This window comes from Corvus hawaiiensis, chromosome 1 (genome assembly GCF_020740725.1).
Source record: "Corvus hawaiiensis isolate bCorHaw1 chromosome 1, bCorHaw1.pri.cur, whole genome shotgun sequence".
NCBI classification, from domain to species: domain Eukaryota; kingdom Metazoa; phylum Chordata; class Aves; order Passeriformes; family Corvidae; genus Corvus; species Corvus hawaiiensis.
The window spans coordinates 54,594,253-54,609,351 of NC_063213.1; the positions used below are offsets into that span (position 1 = coordinate 54,594,253).

General features: G+C 37.9%; 1 protein-coding gene across 2 annotated transcripts in view; it reads left to right on the plus strand.

Annotated features, from left to right (window-relative positions):
• The window catches only part of COL28A1 (collagen type XXVIII alpha 1 chain), a 67,499-nt gene that overhangs the window by 39,220 nt on the left and 13,180 nt on the right, over positions 1–15,099 (plus strand). For both annotated transcript variants that reach the window (XM_048304937.1, XM_048304941.1), the window contains exons 26-29: positions 4,197–4,268; positions 5,740–5,808; positions 11,816–11,884; positions 14,408–14,476. In XM_048304937.1, the coding sequence (XP_048160894.1) occupies positions 4,197–4,268; positions 5,740–5,808; positions 11,816–11,884; positions 14,408–14,476 (279 nt within the window). The remainder of the gene's footprint in view (positions 1–4,196; positions 4,269–5,739; positions 5,809–11,815; positions 11,885–14,407; positions 14,477–15,099) is intronic.

A 15,099-nucleotide genomic window follows, 5' to 3' on the forward strand; every position in this document is an offset into this window, starting at 1 on the left:
CACCAATTCTTCAACTTTTCCATCATTCCAGGTTATGTTTATTTTTAAAATAAACTTACTGTCTTTGCAAAGAACACAAAATAGTATAAATATTTATACTATTTTGTGTTTGGGTTGAGGGTGTACCTCACCCTGCACACTTCCCATAGGAAGTCTTCATTAGGAAGGCAGTTCTTCAAATTCATCTCATGTGGTCCAAATTCATCTCCACTTGTCATTATCTCATGTCATCTTTTATAGCTCTACATGGGCAATATGCTTGTTACTGAGTATAAACTGAGAGGTATTCGTTACCTTAACAGTGGCATTTCGGTATTACCAAGCTTGCACATTCAAAAACATAAGTGAGATCCAAAATAAAGAATTTTAAAAATAGATCTTTTGAAATTTCTTATTTGTATATAGGTTACAGAATAGGATTTACTTGGTTATACCCTTTAAAATTTTAACATCAACATCAGGAATGAAGTACAGTAGTCTGTAGCAGGCTTGCAGTGGTCACTTTTCTAGCCTTTAGTGGGTAAATGGCAAGATCAACATGCGAGTGAAAGACCAGAGATGAAACTGAGGATTCAGTGGTAACAAAGAGCTTGCAGATTTTACAAAAGTGAGAGAGTGAAAAATTGTCTTCTGTAGTACATATGAGTTGACATTAGGCTGCTTGAAGAATAAGGTAAGACCAAGGACCATCCTCTTACCAGTGGGCAATAGCTTAGAGGATAAGAATATAGATTAATTTACAAAGAATTAAATTTATGGGATTTTATCACTGTTGAACAGTGAATTGAACTTTTCAAGGAATGGTTCTCTCTGTTGTGTTTCTTGAGTAGCGATAGTAGCTCAGGATGACTGTTAGGTACATAAAGTTATGTCTGTGTTTTCTCCTTGTATAATGCATTACAGTTATCAGCATGGAATTTGGCTGGTATTTTATCACCAAATTACCAAAACCCTTTAGTAAGGTTTTTCCTTGGCTCCTTGAAATTGCCTTTCATTTAACTAATCAGAATAATAAGGCAGTATTAGAAAACTGTGGCACTCACCTTTCTACAGTTGAAGAGCAAACTGAAAAGCCCAGTCCCTGGAACTGTGCCCATGTCCACTACTGCAAAAACTGAATACATTTCCTTTGCAGCTTTCACCTCTTCCCGTCTAACACGCTTTATATCATATTGTACTTCTGTCAGTTGTGGTTCGGGTTGCAACTTTCAGACTTTTGCTGCTTGTGAAAAGGGAATAGTTCAGGGAAAGGTACCATTCTTGTGATCTTCTTTCCAGACTGAAACTGGGAACCTTCTTCAGAAACATCTTTTTTTTTCTTTCTTTCTTTCCTCTTTACCATGACTGCACATTAAATATTCCACTCAATTCCATTGCTTCACTTTGTGGAAATATAGACAATAGACCCAAATTCAGAAACCAAGTAGTTTATGTCTACCTAACACAATGTAGCTCAAAATATAGCCACTTAGTTCAATAGCTTTTGCATTATAGCATTTTAGGAATACCAATAATGCTTTACTCCTGGCTTGACACAATTCTACCAGTACACCTACCAGAGGATGCTGAATAGCACATTGAACCACACTCATTCAGTAGCTTTTATTTCTGATTTTCGAAAACTCTAAATTTCCTTTGTCTATAATCTAGAATATTGCTTCACTCTATTTTTCTTATAAAAAGAAGTGATGAACATGACTTAATTGTCCAGTCATATCCTTAATCAATTAGGTTTTGATTATGACAACTGTTTTATTTTCTTTATAACAACCATGGATACAAGATTTATGTTTCTATACATTTTCTTTGTTTTGAAAGAGTGTAGAAGCAACTATCTTTATATTACTTCTTTGGAAAACTACTTTAGAACCTGCCCTGGAAAGGCTGGAAAAGCAGATTAATTCATTTAGCAGACTATCTGTGGCATCAGTGGCACTTGCCTTCTTGCTAGTGCACTGACTTAGAGCAAGTCACTGTGATTTTCTCTTCCAGACACCACAAAACTGTGGGAAGCAGTAATCACAGAATTGCTCCTGGGACATCTCTTGTGTGACTGTTAAAGCCCCAACAAAATAATCTGGACTAAAGAACTGTTTCTTATATAAGATTTTTCTGTAGATCTGACCTAAGTAGATTTATAGCATTTATAGCTATGCTATTAATAGGAAACCCAGGCAGTTGACAAAATCCCAATTCTCAGGGAAGAGAATGTGTTAACATGTATTTGATATTTACAGTGGTCTGCTAAGATTAAATGAAAACATCTGTTTGGCTGGTTTTTAGTGTACTGAGATTAGAAGTAAAAACAGATATGAACCTATGATCCATATTTTCCTTTCTTGTAAAATAAAAATGTTATTAAACATTTCTAAACACTTCTCAATTCATCCACACTTTCAGAACTATGGATCATAAGAATCAGGAAGAGGTGAAATTGACTTTCTATTATAAAGCTATTTATGATCTAGAAGCATTCTCATTATTAAATTTTTACAGTGGTGGATCAGAATTCCATCATTTGAAATTAGGAGGCATGAAGAGACATCTTCCAGAGCTGACACAGTTTGGTCAGGGTCTGTTTAAAGTTTCTCAGTGAAACTGTCCCATTGGATTCAAGAGTAGATGCGATTCATACAGGAATGACCCACTATACAGAATTTACTTAAGCATAAGGCATGCTTGCATCCCTATCCAAATGTCATTTAAAGCAATTTCAGGGTTTCATCTTAACCAGAACATTGAGTCTACCTTGTCTTTCTACATTTACCTACCTGCTAGCCTAAACCTAGGATATATATCTTTAGGAGACCCAAAGCATCTCTTCCGTTTTTCTGGTAGGACCAAACTGGTTAATAAGAACTGATTATTTGTGTCTGTGGTAGAGACATTCATGGGACGGGAGATTTTGACCCAATGTCTGTTTTTGTTGTATATCCAACTAGAGTACAAGATGATTTGTTTTCCAGACATGGATATTGTATTCAGACAGACCAGCTGCTGAGGTCTGAGCTGCTAACTGGACTCTCTTCTTGAAGGATTATATTATTGTAGAAATTTACAGGCACAATGCACAGTGAAACAGCTGTTTTCTGTTCCTTGTAGTTTTGTTTTTCTTGTTATTTCCTTTTACTGGAATAGACAGGGAAATATTTGTGTATTTGTATGCAATTATTCTTGAGGATATGTTATACCTATATACATTAACAAAACTCTGGGAGCTGTTGACAGCACTCTACAACACTCTTTTGTAGAATGTATCACATCTCTTGGTTCTGTGGGACTGAGTGAAGGGCGTGCAGTTCTCTGTGAACAGCCACGATATCCATACTGTGCCTGGGAGGGAGGTGGGTGTGTATCAATGAGGATTTCCGATTGCCAGTGCTGTCATGTGAGCATCTACAGTTCAAACCAACAGTGTACCTGAGAGATGCCTCAAAGCAATACGTTCTCTTTCTTGGTTCTGTGAACAGTCTGTTGCAAGCTCAGTTAATTTTCTCATAAAATGTCCGGAAAACTCTCACTGGAATGAGGAAAGAGGAAAAGTTTGCTGTTGGCGTCTCTTCTGGCCATGAAAGGAAGCATTGAGTTTTTGCAGATGCACAAATCTTTAGTGAGAGTCAGTGACAGGGTCAACAGGAGTGATTGTCTCTTGATAAGAAAGTATTTTAGGCTGATCTTTTTCTTATAACTGGTTGTATTTCTTTCTTTTCCTACTTTCCCTTGTAGAATGAAGTTTTGCTTTACTGTATGAGAGAACCAATGTTATTACCTGGAAGTGCAAAATGTGCAACATGTAACTTAACGCTGGCATATTATATTTCAGTATTCTAAATTCAGTTCTCATTGCTCAAACTTACCCCCAAATTCATAAAAGTTTGTTCTTGAAAATAAATTTAACTTTGTATTGCCTGAATTTAAAGTCAGTGTTCTGAAGGTTTCTCTCTGCAACTACAAATCTAGAAATTAACAATTTCCTAATAAAAATTCTTACTCTTCTAAAATCTTAATTAATTCAATTGAAACCACAATAAAAAAAATCACAGAATTTCCTGAACTTTGTGAACAAATTTCAGGAGCTGGTAACTGCTATTCTATATTAAGCATATTAACTAACTTCCTTACATATTTGTTAATATTCTTTACACTGTGATGGTCCAGGTAGTGGCATGATTTCTGACTTCCTAGTTTGTGTTTAGGGGGACCAAGGACCACCTGGACCACCTGGATCCCGTGGAGCGAAAGGTGACAAAGGTGGCAGAGGTGAAGCTGTAAGTACAAATTTAATTTAACGTACTTTATGTTCAACAAAAAAACCAAAACAAAAATTACTATGTGATAACTCAATATTTAGTTGCTTAGATTTAGTTACTTAACTAAGTGCAGTTAATCATCCTTTAGCTAATTTAAATATTTCATGGATATTTTGAAGTCCTTTCCTGTCCTAGATACAGCACCGGTTGTACAAGCAGTTGGAACTGGATATAAATGGCTCTCATTTCATTGCCATGAAAGGGACACCGTGTAATTCCATAAAAATCATTATGACTGCTCATACCTGTTTAAATATAATCACTGCTTTGAATTATTTTTCCTCCTTCCCTTTTCTTTACTCTTCTCTGATCAAGATTTCTAATACCACCTGCTTGACCAAATTTTGCAGTTTCAATTCCTTGAATTTTCAGCTGTTTTTCATACTGGGCAGTTAAATCCTCTTATTTGAAGATTTTCCACCTCTTGCTTTTCTGATGGTTGGTTTTAGAGGGAATTAATGCCTGAGTGTCCCAGCTGGCACATTCCATTACAAGGACATATCATCCTAAATTTCAGTCACCCAAAGCCACACAGACATGTTTGACCAGCCTCTCTCTTTTCCACTAGAAAGTGGAAATACTGATGCCATCCTTCAACCACCACATGTCAAACTTCCACTAGCACTATTTTCTTTATGTGTCTAATCCAGCTTTATTTCAAACTACAACCCTGCAAGCACTCCCAAATGCACTGAGGTGGGGGACCTGAGTGCTTCCAAATTCCTACTCAGCTCCAATTTCCTATCATTCAGACTGATGCTGAGAAGATCCTTTGGGATGAGAATTAGTTCATAAGGCATTCACTCCGGGTTCCTGGTGTAATGCCGTGTACTTGACACATTTCACATCATGTAACGTGCAAAGGTTCTGTTGTACTGTCACATGGTTAACATCTTTCCCCTGCCATTCCATGCCCATGAGCTGGAAAGACCAACTTAATAAACCACTGTCAGACGTGGACAAGATTTATATGGCTAAGTAGGTAGCAGGATGGGTCAAAGCCATCTGCCCTATGAATGCTGAAAGGGAGCCTGGGAATGCCTCCAGCAGTATGAAAAGCAGCTGAAGGGGCGGATGAATTGAGCAGGGAGTTCAGGAGAACAGACTACCAAACACAAATACATGTTATGATTACCTAATCCCCAAATTTAGGTAGGTTAGCTCTGGTATTTCAGTTGTCTAATGCTTGCAGCATATGAATCATGGAGCAATGTCTGCTTTCTCACTGCTTTCTCTGAGCTGAGAACGATGTTCTTAAGTCAAGAGTTGCACTTCTTCCACCAATCTGAGTCTTTTTAGGCTTCCACCTGGGACTGAGGATGGCTGTTGCTCAGTAAACATCAGAAATGTCAAGAAATTATTTTCTTTGTTGAAGAACACAAGTACTTTGGGACAGCTACTGACATGCTTTATTCCTCTGCTGTACCAGGGACCTCCAGGACCAGCAGGCCCTACAGGACCAGCAGGCCCAAGAGGCATGGGAGATGCTGGAGCAAAGGTACTTGTCCAATGGTAGACCAATGCATCTCACTTGTAAACAAAGGTAGATAGACATCCTCTGAAAAATGCGTTAGATAAGAATGACAAATACATGACAAAATTCTTTTGTCCCACTTTTCATTTCTGTTAGAAGAAAAGCTTGCGATAGACTTTTGTGATGTGGTAGAAACTAGTTCTTGCTTTATCCTCAGACTTGATGCAGATCTCCAGGTTTTCCATACATCCAAAGACCCAGGATGTTTCTAGATGCTGGTGTTCCCATGTGGAAGTCAGAATCCAACACAAGCACAGTATTGCCTAATAATTATGCCCTTCCTTTCTCTGGCAGAAGTGTGAGGGATGTGGCCAAACAATGAGTTAGGGGTTACATGGAACTACTGAGATATCTTTTAAGTTCTCTTTTAAGAGAAGACTATAAACCTTTATCTAAAATTAGTATTTATTTAGAGGCAAAACTCACAAAAACCCTCAAACAAGCGAAAAACTGTTAAAGGGATTAGAAATACAACACTGAAACACTTCCAAGGTTTTTCATAAAACACAGAATAGTTAAGTTTTATGAAACTATAAGCAGTATGTAACTCACCTAAAAGTCACATTGTCATTTTTATGTTATTAAAAGTCAGAAAAATAGACTTAAGACTAAAATCGAACAACAAATTTCTTTAAAATATCCCAGAGTGGTTTTACTAATTATTTCCTCATTGCATATGTGAAATGAGAAACAGGCAGCCTGTTGCAGGACAAAGCAAAAGAAATATTGCCCAAATAAGGTTTTTCCCAAACAGAAAGAACTTTCAACTTCAGTTCCCTGAAGAGCAGAATTCACATTTATATAAACTGCAATAGCCTCTCAAAAAAATCCACAAAAAAGGAAAAATTGAAAGACATTCATTCTTGGAATGTCTTGACTTTAGAATTACCACAGAATGGTCCCAATGTCACTGGGATCTGGGAAACCTGGTTTTGTGCAACTATTCTGAATTACTGCCTATCAATACAAGGCATTTCACTTCAAGTAATGCAAGAACTAGAAGTAATTTCAATTTTGTTATTCAATATAATTTTTAAAAAATGCATATGGCTAAACTAATTAGATTTTTCTGTATGAGATTGTATCTTTCCAAATAGAAATACCAAGCTTGATATAATGTAGTCTTATTATACATATTTCTTGATACTACAGAAAAACATTAAAATCCTAGAATCTTGTATGAAATTATCAAGGTAGATATTGATAAAGATTTGACTTACAACTACAGGATGTCTAGGGGTATCATTATGTCTGAATTCTTCCTTGCTTCCTAATCCATAATTCTGGAAAGTAGTGTTTCCTAAAGAAAAGGAATTAGAAAGTCACATTATCAAAAACTCCACATGGGAGTTTGAGGCTGGACTGGAGGTGTGCTATTGATGTGGTTCTTCTAGCACTTTCTGTGCTTAGGTTTTCAGACCAAAGAGGGTTTGAGTGATTCCACAAGCCAGGAAATGGGTTTCCTTCAGATGAAGCCAAACTAGGTGATGTGATCTGCAGGGACTCTTAATGTTCTTCTACCCTGAGTGGGGGTCAGTCCATGGGAGCAGACTGGGCAGATCTCCTCACACGCTGTAGGTGTAGCCACCAGGCTCCAAATTCGCTGCTGTTGCGCCTGCAGCTCTGTGTGTTGATGGACACATAGCACTAGGAGCTGCCTATCAACAGCTTCCTACTCATAATAATCATGGATAGATTCATGGCATAGGTTTGGAATGCACTGTATTCATGGGTTGGGAAGTGGCATCTTGTTCTAGGAGGAGCTGTATTACACGGAACCCTGCAGAGGAACACAACACAATTAGGGCAAATCATGCTTACACCAAATTTTGTATGAAAAGTTTTCATGGATCTACAGGTTTTATTTGTGTTACAGTGTGATATTGCCTACCAAACCTGCGTGCTCAGAGTAATGCTTATCTAACACTCTGTCAGGATAATAAAAAATTCAAGAGTTAAAAACATCTGGTAAAATATTTAATTTGTATTTTTTACTTTAAAATAGGTATGTTTCTTTTTGACGATGTCCCTAGATTGGTGTGTTAGCCATGTTGAGTGAAGTGTGTGTTGTTCTGTGCAGAGTGAGCAGCTGTAGCTTTTGCAGCATATGAGTGGGGCACCAACGCAAGCATTATCTAATGAGATATAACATCTCTGATTTACTTCTGTTTATTCACACCAGACATAGTATAGAGTGCATTGGAAAAAAAGGAACTAAATATATAAGCATCTCTTCTCATTCCCTGATTTTTTGCTTCTGTTTGCCCATACTACATTCTGATTTTTTAATCTTTGCATAACATCTTGGTAGCAAAGGTGCAACAAGGAAAAAGAATTCACTTGAATTGCAAGAATTCCTCCAGAACTTAGTTCATAAAATGGAAAATATTCTGGCTTTTTCCAATGAAATGTAAATGCATTGTCTACCTCTTACACATACCACAAAAAAAAAAAAAAGAAGGTAAAAACAGTGACAATCTCTGAATCTCTGCATATAAAAAAAGAACATTTATTTGATTAAAGAGGCTCATAAATTTACATACTAGTTAATTTGAAATTCCTTTGAGGATCATTATATAGGAATGTTCCACTCATCTGAATCAAAGCTCTGTTCTCTGCTTTCAGAAATGGCTCACATATGTGCACACTGCTAGACAGGAATTTTATGTATCAGAGGTCAAATTCACACGAAAACAAAATTGGAACATGTGGGATGCATTCAGTCCTGGCAGAACCCTGTTTTCTGTAGCATTAAAACAGAAGCACATAATGTCAGAATATAATAAAAATTTGATTTAAAAGCACTGTCGCCAACTAGGAGATGAGTTACAGACATTCAAGAGCAAGAGCCCAGCACTAGAAATAAAGCAAGTAACTGGATAGCAGGAAGATTATTAAAATCCTTAGCAAAGTGCACGAGCATTTGGGCTGGATCCAGTTGCAATATGAACAACTTTTGCAGCTTGGGCCTTGCCTATTTGAACTAAAATGTGGAAAGCAGAGATGTAATATCTTTTTTTTAAAATATGTTCTTCTTACAAATACTGTTATATCCATTAGCTCTCACTAAAGAGAGTATTGCAGTGTCTGCTGCATGTTTCAGTATCAAATACATATGCTTCACAGTAAATTACATATATATTTGGAAATCCAATATTTACTTTTTAGTTGACCATTAGGTCATTTAATGTTTTTTTTTTCTTTAATAAAAGGTATAGAATAGACATTGGACTCCCACACTTTACAGTGTCTTGACTCAGCTCTTTATTTCTTTCTTCAGTGGTGTTTCTCTAGTTCAATGTTTTGCTGATGGTGACAAGCTTGTCTACAAGCACAATACAGGAAATAAATTAGACCTCATCAAAGAACAGTATTAATCATTTTTGAACTGAATTCCCTGAAGGACAGTTTAATATGACACCTTAGAAAAAGGAACTGCTCCACTTCACAACTCATAAAGCAAAATAAAAGTATTTTTCTTTAAGCCAAGAAATACAGAAGCTGTGAGGATTACTATAAAGCTCTACAGAAGAGCTTTTCAATGAGACATCTGGTATTAACTAAGCATGTGAGGCTAAAATTCAATCCTTCACCTGCAACGACCCTGTGGAAGACTGTGTTACCCGCGGGAGGAAGAGGCAGATGACTTCAGGTCACACTTTAGGCTCTTTCTGGTCAGGGCTGGTCTAAGAGCAGGTTGTAGGTATTCTGGATACTGAGCCATAAGGAATCATTTAGGTTTGATAACCTCCCATTCAGTTTCCATCACAGCAGCTCACAGGCTGTTTCACAGGCCACAGCATCCCAGGATCTCCTACAAAATACATTTTAATGCAATATCTGTATCTCTTAGCTCTGGCATCTCTGGCAGATTTCAGAGGGAGGCTTGGGCAGGGAAAGCTTTGGCTGCTCTGCACAACTTCTGTTCATAAAGAGTTGTCCTACAAACAGCATAAGATTGTATTGTGGTTGTGGGGACATTGAGGACAAATAAATATTCCTTTGATAATAGATGGTACTAGATAGGAAGATGGCCAATGCCTTGGCTCTTTGCATTGCAAGGAAGGTCTGATATAAAAGCCTTAGGTCATCTGAGGGAAAAATTTCCTCCTGACTGAACATGGCACTTAATTTAACCCAATCACCTTGACACAGCAATTTGAAGCTAAGAGCATCTAAGTACCATGCCTATGTCCTGCTCAAACTGGCCAGTCTCCAGTGCTTCGGATGAAACAGGAAATGAAATTCAAAAGCTAAATATTACATCAGGAAGGAGAGCATTGTAAGCTTGGTCTAAGCCTTAGCCTTTGGGATTAGGTTCCCACCTCTCCAAATCCCTCAAGCCTGAGCGTAGTTTGGGCCCTAGTACCTCTGCATAACTAGCACGTGTGTTGGGACTTAGCATGAGGGTATCATGGCCATGGATAAAAAACACAGATTGCGGTGATGTCGTTCTAGAGACTGAACCTTGGGAATTTCACCTAAAAGTAGTCACTATAATGATTACACACATTCCTCCCAGTGTGTAAAGAAAATCTGTAGAATATTCTGTTTGCTTTTTCCTTTTTAATCTGTTTGATATGTTGTTTCATTTCACCTACCACAACTCAAGTGACATCTGTGATTTGCAATTTATACTTGCACCTCTCTCCTAGAACGAATGCTCCCTCTGCAGGCACAGCCCTTTCTGCAGCTTTTCCAAGTGTAAAAATAAGTACAATTAAGAGGTTTTATAATGATTTCTTTTTAATTTTGTCAAGAAATACAATTTCTTCTGCTCTGTTATTAATATATGATATGATCAATAGCTTCTCAGTGCATTTTTTTATTTTGCACTTGCGTACACAGGAATAGGTTTAGGGATATCAAGCTAAACCCAGTTCAGAATACTCTGCATCTCTAACTTATCGATTATAGACTTCTTTTTTTTTTTCAAGGAATGGATGGGAGTTTTCAAGTAATCTTGCGCTGAATGTGTGCCTATTCCCTCATTTGTACAATCACAGTCTGAGGAAAACAAAACTGTGCATTCCTCCTATCATTAATGTCCCCTGTCCCCCCATCTCCTTCACTGGGTTTGTCTGCAGCACGAGGGCCAGCACCAGGCTCTCTGTTACACTCATTTTCCCCTGACCAGACAGCAGCTGCCTTTTCTCTGCCTGGTTGTTAAGGGGTGAGTCCTCTCTGGGTTTTCTTCATTCTTCAGCAAAAGCATGAATTGAATGTCTCTCGATTACCCAACCTCCTACTACCACCAAATATGCTGGAAATTAATATGGTCAAGGCCCGTACATTTCTGATGAATTTGGCTGAAATCAACAGATGACTTCAAAATATACTGGAAGAAAAAACCAGAATCAACACACACAAGCAGAAGCACAGGCAGAGTATCACTTAATTTCCTTCAGAAATCAAGCTAAATGTATGTACATTAAGGCTTTTTTAAAAAACAGCTATTCTCTTTATTCTTCTATATTGATGCTATTGAAATTCATTTAGTTTTCATAAACGCCCAGATTTGGCAGTTCTGGAAATTAAATGTCTCTAGTGTCAGAACAAGCACAGTATCAGTAAAAGGTCATGGTCATGGTGCCACTAGTAAGCTCCCTGTCCATCCTGGTAAGCCCCTGCAAAATATGATGGGAAAATGGTGGTGTTTCCAAATGGATTCCTTTCTTTTTTTTTTTTTTTTTGTAGCTCATAAGCCTGCAAAGTAGAGCCCTAACTCTGCTGGTGATTTTGATCACATGGACCTTTGCTTGGGAAATAAAGTTCTGCACCTAGACCTTAAATGATGCAGGTGCCTGTATTTTGGGCTGGTTTTTTTTCATACCTATCTATAAAGCAGCTATTTACTTATGTAGCATTTGTTTGGCTTGTTTTTTAAACTGAGTAGTTTGACTGCTTCATAAGTGGATGAAGGATGTAACATTTACTAGGTGATGACTGACATTTCTGTGACTATTTTCAGGGAGACCATGGAAATCCAGGCCCTCCTGGGCCCCCGGGGCCACCAGGAGTGGGAACCATGGGTCCCAAGGTTGGTATGATGCCATGTTCAAGTTTTTGGGATCTTTTGTGGTGCTGGCTGCCAGACTCTGATCTCTCAGACACCAAGTGATCTTCATCAGTTATTGATTTACACTGGTGCAACTTCAGGATAAATCAAGCATATAAACATGGTCACTAACCATACACTTCTACCAACTGGATTAGGAAGAATACTAATGGGAAGAAAACTGCATTTGCAGCCAGACTTTATGAGGTTACATCTGGAGATTGAACAGAGCTATCAGGATGGTAAATTAAATGAAATATTTCTTCTGGTTGTATCTATCCTGTTTACAAGATATTCTTTTGTGCTGGAAGATACATTAAATGTGAATTTTATGTTTGAAATTTTTGCTCAATCAGATTAAATCCAATTAATTTCATTAGTAAAACCATTAGGAAAGAAATACAAAAACAAAAAGTTAATTCTATAAGCAACCAGTGTGCAATGTGGGCAATTTTTTCTCCCTGCACTGGAGTGATTTGTAATCTAAAAAAGACATACTGATAAGAAAAAGCATTCAGTACTTGCCTGGATTTCGTTATTACAGGTTTATCCATCAATTATTTTTACAGAGGCAATGAGGACAAACATTGTGTATATTTCTCCACTTCTGTTTCATTTAAACATAGACAGACCTTTGTAACTTTTTGCATAAGAGCAGAGAGTACAGAACCCTCCACTGCCATTTTGTATAAACTAGCATCTGAATGAAGAAGCGTTGCTATCACCAACTCCAGGTATGCAATAAGCAAAGAGTGTGAATATGTGTCTGATTTTACCTTGCTTTCTGAAAGCTGCAGCAATTTCAGTACCTTAGTAAATCATACTGACATAGCCTGTTTCAAGTTTGGACTGTCAAAATCCTACAAATGTGTGACCCTATGTGCTCTTTGCACAAAGCCTTTGAGACTGAAAAATATGTTATCTGTGGAGAAACAGTATTTTGTTTTCAAGGGTGAGGATATGTATGTAGTCACTCTCCTATGAGGAAAGGCTGAGACAACTGGGATTGTTCAGCCTGGCACAGAGAAGGCTTCATGGTTGAGATGACCTACCCTTTTTCAGTGTGTAAAGACCAGCAGTCCTTGGTTATTATCAACAATTCTTGTCTGTTATTACCACCAATCCCTGGCTGTCTCCACAGCCATAGGTGTTTGAGACATACAATTACCTGCTTACCTTCTGGGAATCGAGCGCTGAAAGGGCTCTCACTTTGGACTGCTGTTTATAGGGTTGCAAGAGAGTAGACTTTAGTCATAGTGATTTTCCATCCTGGCCACAATTTGAGTCTGTAACTTTCTTTGAAGGTTCAGTAACAAAAACATTCCACTTGGGTTGTTATTCAGTCAAGAAAGATAAAGTTTCCAAGCCTGTTTGTTAAAAAACAGGAGGTCATTAGATGCCTGTTAGTTCCTGGGAACAGACAGTGTTTTTGATAAGCTCAGGAGGGGCTTAGTCCAAGTGCAGTTCGTCAAGGCTGAGGTCTAATGAGCATTTCTTACATCCTAGTGCAGCCTGGGGCAGGGAGAGGCACTGCCACAATCCACCCTGGAACTAAACTTCTTTGGGCCTCTACAGGGGTCACTTAATTGCAGCCTTCCAGTACCAGAAGGGAGCCTGCAAGAAAGACAGAGATGGACTAGGCATGTAGTGACAGGACAGGGGGGAATGGCTTCACACTGAAAGAGGGTGGGTTTAGATTCAATATTAGGAAGAAATTCTTTAGTGTGAGGGTGGTGAGGCACTGGAACAGTTGCCCAGAGGAGCTGTGGATGCCCCAACCTGAACTTGACAAAAACTTTTATGAAGCTTGATCAAATTTTGAAAACTTTGTCAACTAAAAATAAAGAAAAAAAAAAAAAAAAGGAAAATCAATAATTTAGTTTTGATGTAATCAAAAGAATATACTTCACTTTGTCACTTTGAAATGTTAGATTAGCCTGCCTGCAAAGCACAAGGGCTCTACCTGATTTTGACTGTATTGATACAAATCAGCATGTGCTGCTTTGGCTTTACTCTATTCCCCTCCCACTTATGATTTTCTGAATGACTGATGCTCCTAGAGACTATGGCACCACAGGGGCTTGGCATATGCCCATGGTGCCCAAGAACTAACATGCCTGTCAGACTTACTTACACTAGGTTTTATTGCTCTGGTCCTTTGTGTCTCTGCTGTTGTGCCTCCCTTTGGTGGAGTGATTGCACAAAGCTGTTCTGTAAACAGGGTTTCTGTTGTCTTCTGTGTGGGGAAAAATGAGGAAAATATCACACTGTGTTATGAGTAAATTTTATTCTGTAATTATTTCCAGATTAATTGTTCCTTTGCTTTCCTAAAAATTTGCCAAGGATAATTACCACAGCGAGAAAGTGTAAACCAAAGAAGAATCAGAACTAGAGTCTTTGACATGGTTTTACTTTTTTGCTTACAGCAATTTTGGGATTATTTCCATAGTGTTACCACGAGTTTACCTCCTGATCCTTCTTTTTTTGCCTCACTGACTGTTATAGGGTATTATGGGACGTAATGGCTTCCCTGGCCCACCTGGCCCCCCTGGTGCCAGCATACAAGGAGACAAGGTAATCCGGGTTAATGCCATATCTGGTCAGTTTCTTCTAAAACTGTTTCTTAAAGAGACTGTCTTTTTTCTGTCTTTGCCACCAAATCAGTGAACTCCTGCAAATATTAATTTTACACTTTAGTTTCTTATTCGTAAGCTATGCAATATTTACTTTGTTTGCTGTGTTATCAGTATTGTTTGCATCCAATTGCTCTTCTATTGTTCTTGTCATTAAAAATATATTTAACCTGGAGAAAAAAGGCTTATCTCTGCCACATCTTACTGTTTTACTTAGATCTGTGGTTTTCTCTGGGTAGCACTTGTAAGAGGCAGTAACGGAGATCTACTGTGGCAAAATAAGTTAAACAAAATGTTGGAATATAAATGAAATTAGGCAGTCTCCCATATACTCTTAAGTGAGTTTTTACTCACCCAATTCCAGCCACAACTTCTCTCCTTAAAAGGAGAAACACAAACAAGACAACATATTCTAAGCATTCAGTTGTTAAATTGCCTTGTCACAAATGTGTGGAAAAATTATTAAAACTGGAGGCTCCAGTGGAGAACAGCCCAAGTTTCTCCTGTTTTCCTTAAATCAATGTGCTTAAAATAGAGCATATGGCTGAATATTTCCCTGGATCA